Source organism: Momordica charantia (assembly GCF_013281855.1).
Source record: "Momordica charantia cultivar OHB3-1 chromosome 2 unlocalized genomic scaffold, Mcharantia_2.0 BLBB01000002.1, whole genome shotgun sequence".
NCBI classification, from domain to species: Eukaryota; Viridiplantae; Streptophyta; class Magnoliopsida; order Cucurbitales; family Cucurbitaceae; genus Momordica; species Momordica charantia.
The window spans coordinates 10,464,796-10,471,488 of NW_028275160.1; the positions used below are offsets into that span (position 1 = coordinate 10,464,796).

Sequence of the window (6,693 nt, forward strand, 5' to 3'; positions counted from 1 at the left end):
GAGCTAAACGCGAAGTCCATATTAAGCTACGTATACGGAACACACTCCGACTACGACCATGCATGGAAAGACGTGGACGCAGTCTACATGCCAGTGAATATTAGAGGAAACCACTGGATTATGGTTCGTGTCGATTTCGAGGAGGGTGAGTTGGTCGTGTGGGATTCCCTCCTGTCATTAACGTCGGACGCCGAGTTAGAAGCGGCGTTGAATCCCATGCGGACAGTTTTACCAGCATTACTGCATCACTGCAGGATGATGTCTGTTCGCCCAAGTCTCTCAATCATGTCGTGGCGCGCTCGGCGGGTGGTGTCAGCACCTCAACAGGACGGTGATGGGGATTGTGATATATTTACTGTAAAATTTTTTGAATACGACGTAACGGGTTCTAAAACAAGAACCCTAATTTAGGATAGAATGTTATTATTTAGGAGGCAGTTCGCAGTTCAAATATGAGCGAACAGACCGGTATTTTGATTACCTCAAGTTATTGAACTTTTTCTCTTTCGATATTTTATGCGTTGAATTTTTATTCGGAAATTGACCTTTATTTGTTATGAATGTTTTTTGTATTGGTCATTTTTTTGTTTACAAGTAGCTGGCTGAAATCCCGAGCAACATATTATAAATCTCCATCCAAATATTTTACTGACTTTGAATATATACACACTGGTCAAAATCTCCCCCGAGTTTATATCGATCTCCCCCGAGTTTTGAAATATCAAACGAAATCCTGGCGGAGTTCTTCTGGGTCTCCCCCGAGTTTTTTTCCAGAACATTAGAGGACACGACCGTCTAAACCCCCCCGAGTTTCAACCGATCTCCCCCGAGCTTTTTTCCAGATCATGCATTTTTTTACTCAAAGCATTCAGAAGTGATTTGAATAATACTAAAAAATAATGTAAAGAAACTTAGGAAAGTATTCAATAACTTTAAGAAACTTGAGTTTCAAATGTCTGAGCTTACAAAAATCACGTAAAAAATGAACGCGTATATCTAACTATCTGAAGTTCTAAGCGGCTGTCAACATGTTTTTCTGTTATCTCCGGTGTTTCCACAACGACTGCATTTGTGGACTTGGCGAGTCTCTCCAGCCGACGGTATACGTACGGTCTGTCTTCTCCCTACTCTCTGTACTATCTTCGGCAGCTCAATGTTTCGGTGGACGAAATTATCAGGTAAAACCCAATCTTCCTCATCCCCGAGAGGATACACATGTTCGGCATACACGTTAATTAGTGTTTGGAGGTTGTATGCAGACGAGCATAGAGAATACCTGTTGACATTCTGAAACATTGCCGCAGCAATAGCATGCGAACATAAAAGCTCGTAGAAGTCGAACTCTTTGCATCCACAGGTCCTAGCATTTAAATTCACACGATAAATTTAAATCCATCGTGTACTTCCAGCTCGTGCAGATCAATGGGTGTTATGGAGTACGTTCGAGAGAGGTTCTCTACGGCCCGCATATTTGTCTCTCCGTAGTCAGTTAGAATTGTCTCTCTGCTAGATGTGTAAGTTCGCCTCTCGTAAAACCATCGTTGAACAAGATCGCGCGCCTGTTCAAGAAGCGCGGTAACTGGCAAAGCACGTGCATGGGAGAGGACTGCATTCATTGACTCTGCGTTATTGGATGTCATTTGGTCATACCTCAATTTCGGCTAAAATGCACGTGTCCATTTCTCAAAACCGGTTCCTTCTAAGTACCTCTGAACGTCTGGGAAGCCTGCCAGTTGTGAAAAGTAGTACCTAAAATCGGATTTCTAAAATGCCTTTGCTGCCAAAATGAACATTCCTTGCATGTCATCGTTCTTGAACTTGTCCTTCATGTTCATGGACAAGTGATGCATGCAAATCCCGTGTACAGCCTCTAGAAACACCTCTCGGATCGATTTCGTAATGGAAACGTGTCGGTCTGATACGAACAGTAATCCATCCACCTCTCCTATAAAATGTTTCAACCCCTCCAAAAACCAGGACCATGATGCATCGCTTTCTTTATCGACAATTCCAAAAGCTATTGGATAGATCTGATTATTACCATCAACAGAAAAAGCAGTAAAGATAATCCCTTTGTATTTCCCCTTCAAATGTGCACCATCTATCACAAGTACTAGGCGGATGCAACTAGAGAACCCCCTAATACAACAACACAGGGTCATGAATGCGTACTTGAAATACTTGTCTTCCTCCAATTCCATTTCAAAGACCGTACCAGCGTTCACAACTTTTAATGCCTCCCCATACCTACGTAAACAATTATATGATTCTTTTGGTGATCCCATCAATATATTCAATGCGACTTCCTTCGCACGTCATACCTTTTCATACCTAATATTGACCCCATATTGCTTTCGAATGTCAGTCATTATATCTTTCGGTCTATACAGTCTACTTACATCCTCCAAATTTGCCTTGAGTAACTGACCAACCACCCAGCTTCCTGCTTGTCTATGATCATGGTTGAGTACCTCCCGTGTGTAGTTGTGGACATCGGTATACTTCGAAATGGTGAACGAATCAGCACCTCTGATCCTATTCACACGCAACCCCCATTTGCAACCTACTTCAGTACATCCAACTGTGTACAAAGTCTTCGTGGATTTCTTTACACGAAATTCAAAATTAAGATTCATTGCCAACCCCGACGATTTGAAGCGGGGCTCATCCTTTGAGCAAAAAATACACCCAACGGCGATGTCACCGACATAATCTCCCGCATCTGTAGATGTGATATTCTGTGTTGAACAATGAGGCAATTTCTGAACAGTATGAGTATGTGCATTTGCACTTACTGATTGCACCTCGAAGACAGGCTCATCTTCATTACCAGGTTGATCGGATCCATTATCGGGTTGATCATTAATCTCATCATCGTTGTCATTGTCATGCCCATGTTCACCCTCAAACTCAGATTCCGCTTGATCATCCTCGTCCTCAACCCTATGCAGAACGTCGTCTTCATGAAGATCATACTCCTCCTCATTCCGAATATCATATTCAACCTCATTCTCGTACATTTCATCGTAATAAGGTGGATCATCAACGCTTAGGTTGCACGGGACCATGTTGTCGGTCAAGGGAGTTATATGTGGGAATAAGGGGGGTAGGGGGAATTAATAGAAGTTGAAGGGCCAAGAGATGGGATCTTTTGACTTGGATAGTATGAGAATGAGGACGAATCTCCTGGTTTGTTCCCACTACCGTATGTTCCCTTCGATAAGACAGATACATACGACACTTGAGAAGGGTCTGGAGGGCCAGTCAAATAGAATCTTAGGCTACTATCATCAAAGATAAAGTACTTTGGAACTTCGTATTGCATTTCAAATTCATACATGCATTCTATAACAATATTAAACTTGTCAGGATCAACCCTCATGAGCCTATGCAAGGCATTTACCAGGTCAGTATATGTTATCGTTTCATCAACGTCCAACCCTCCCATAACGCCACCTTCGTACACAGTTCCTACCTCGTTCCACTTACCCCCGTATATTACAAATAGGCGACGCATTCTGCAAGAAAAATATAGAATATCTCTAGTTAATAATAGGTTCAGAAATAAGTCCCAACTAGGATCTAATAAAACTCGACTGCGAAATTTTTTCCTAAACTCGACGAAGTTCGTACCAAACTCCCTTGAGTTTCAACAACTCTACAGGGATATACGAAAACTCGACCAGGAAATTTTTGTTCCTAAACTCGGCGGGGTTCGTTCAAAACTCCCTCGAGTTTTGAAATATCTGCTGGGATCTACCAAACTCGATCAGGAAATTTTGTTCCTAAACTTGGCGGGGTTCCTATGAAACTCCCTCGAGTTTCAACAATCTACCATACCTTACCAAGATTCCACCAATTTACAAAACTCGGCTGGGTTTCTTCACAACTCCCTCGGGATTCCACCAATTTACAAAACTCGACTGGGTTTCTACGCAACTCCCTCGAGATTCACACAACTCCATCGAGTTTCTTATGCAACTCACCCGAGATTAACCAAACTACATTATAAATACAACTCGTTCTCTTACTCTCAACGGATAAAAACCAGCAAACAATGTTTTTAAACTTAAAAAGAAGGGAAAATGATGCCTTTACACTTAGAAAATATAACTTATAGTTTGAAAACAAAAAAAAACTAACCTGATCGTTTGAAAATGACGAAAGGCACGTTTCAAACACTGAAAGTAATTGTTCTCTGCGGATGAAGAAAAGTACAAAAAAGAACTGATCCATTTCGAATGAAATTAATTGCATTAATGATCGTACAAGAGGTTGGTGACTAATAAAATCTAGGTTGGTGAAATATATTAAAAACTCCGTCGAGTTCTATGCGATCTCCGTCGAGTTTTTTTAGAGCTATAAATTGTCAGGTTTTTTATATAAAGCAGGGGCAGTTTCATCATTTCACGGACCTTGATTTGTAAGCAAAAGAGGAATTGGGTCATATAAGTGAAAAATCTGAATTTGGGTCATTTGAGCAAACCTAAAACATTTTTAGGTCAAATTGGTCAAATTCCCCTTTTTCCTTGTATATATTATTAGAGGAAAAATTACAGTATCAATTTTCAGCATAAACTTTCAATTTTTTCAAATTCAACTCAACTTAAAAGTAAGTATTACAATTACCTACTGATTAACCTACTAATTTTAACAAAATAATAATAATAATAATAATAACTCTCCAAACTCACTAATTATTTCAATTTTTTCAAATTCAACTCAACTTAAAAGTAAGTATTACAATTACCTACTGATTAACCTACTAATTTTAACAAAATAATAATAATAATAATAATAATAATAATAATAACTCTCCAAACTCACTAATTTAATAAAAATAAAGTTCGGAACAAAATTGACCATTAAATAATTATGTAATAACTTAGAAAATTAAAAAGAAAAATTACTCTATTGTCGTTTTTTTTTCTGAATCTTATCAATTTTATAACAAATATATCTTTTATAATTCATGATAATAATTTTTTCAAAAACTTTTAAGATGAAAATCTATCCAAGGTAAAAATTACAACACCTTTTAAAACTTGTGATAAATATTGGTACTTAACAAAATTTAAAGTACACTATCTATCTAATGAAATTAAAAGCAGAAGATAAAAACTGATATGATTTTTTCCCATTCTATTAATATGTCACTATTATTATTTGGGACCATCAAATTCCATTCCCTAATCCCTATTTATGCATGTTCCAAAGATAGAAGAATCAATTCACATCTTCATATCTTCAATTTTTCCACCAAAAAAATTGCAATTATTACTCTTTATGTTTTTTATTTTACATAAAAGTTATGAAAAAAAAATAAATCTTTATCCATGGAATCATCACAATTAAAATAAGTGGTGAGAGGAATTGTTATTAAATTTGATGCCCATGAATAGTGGAGTTTTGTTGTGCAATGCATTGGCAAATGAATCTTGCTTGCCAACTATGAAACTTTAGCATATATAAATGCTTGCACAAAAACCTTAGCTAAGCTTTGAATTCATACCATTTGAATAATCTCAAGAACCAAATACCTTGAACCTTATTATAAAAGTAAGGAGGAAAAAAAATACCTTGAACCTTGGAAAAATGTAAATTGTAAGATGTTGTGGATCCTAAAAATTTGGGAAAGAGAATAAATTAATGAAATTTCTTAAGGGAATGAATTTGAGATGAGCCTATTGCGGAAATCTTGACAAGTGTCTCTACCTCCCATCTCATTTCCAAAACTACCCGTTGCATGTAAATATATTTCGTATTTGCCATTTTATCAGACTTTTTCTTTGTTTGGCAGAGGGAGTTGTTTGGCAGAGGGAGTTTGAAGACATTTTTGTTTGAGTTTAACTCGACAATAATTGACATCTGTTTTTTATTCGGAAGGTTATGAGTTCAAATCTCCTACTCTCACTTGTTGTACTAAAAACAATTATATTGAATTATATATTAATAACTATTTTTCATAGCTTAATTAGTCAAAGTATATATTTCTATTAAAATATGAGAGGGGGAAAAAGAAACAAATTTACACAAAATTTTGAGTTTTTTTTATTTTATTTTTTAAAAATACCATTGTCAAAATATTTTTTAAAATGAAAAAATAAATTAAAGGGTTCATTTTGAAATAAGTAATTATCATGTGGCAATATTGAAAACTACTTGGGTAAAATGGTATTCATGGTAAGTAACATCAAGGGGAATAAAAAAAAAATATATATATATATATATATAATTCCTATTCTCGATTCTCATTTCAAAGTAAATACATGTTACAATTTTTTATTTAAAAGCATTAGAGAAATGTGAGGATAAGGAATTAAATCTTTGACACTTGATAGTTTAGTTTGCTTGCAACTTTTATTTAGAGCTGATTTTCGTAATTTTATATTTACTTAAATATATGAAAAATGTAAAAAAAGAGACATTTTCAAAGTTTTTCTTTGTTTCAAATCATGTTTAGTTGATAAAGTTACATCAATTAAGATATGAGAGCTATCATCTACCTCATTCGAAGTATTTTGGCTCGGACTATATTATGTAACGGCTAGTCATCATATTTAATTAGTTGACTTATGTTCATATTAGGTAAGAATAGTTTGCATATCTTTTAAGTTGCAACTAATAAAGTTACAACGATGTAATTTAATTACAATAGTTTCGTAAATTTGTGGTTTCTCAAATTCAACAATG

General features: G+C 35.9%; 1 protein-coding gene across 1 annotated transcript; it reads right to left on the reverse strand.

Annotated features, from left to right (window-relative positions):
• Positions 1-1,023: 1,023 nt before the first annotated feature.
• LOC111022608 (uncharacterized) lies at positions 1,024-3,068 on the reverse strand. The gene is made up of 4 exons (XM_088120917.1): positions 2,332-3,068; positions 1,773-2,247; positions 1,404-1,661; positions 1,024-1,287 (listed from the first exon to the last, which is right to left on the reverse strand). Exons 1-4 carry the CDS (start codon positions 3,066-3,068, stop codon positions 1,024-1,026), a joined length of 1,734 nt encoding a protein of 577 aa, XP_087977043.1.
• Between the last annotated feature and the right edge of the window lie 3,625 nt (positions 3,069-6,693).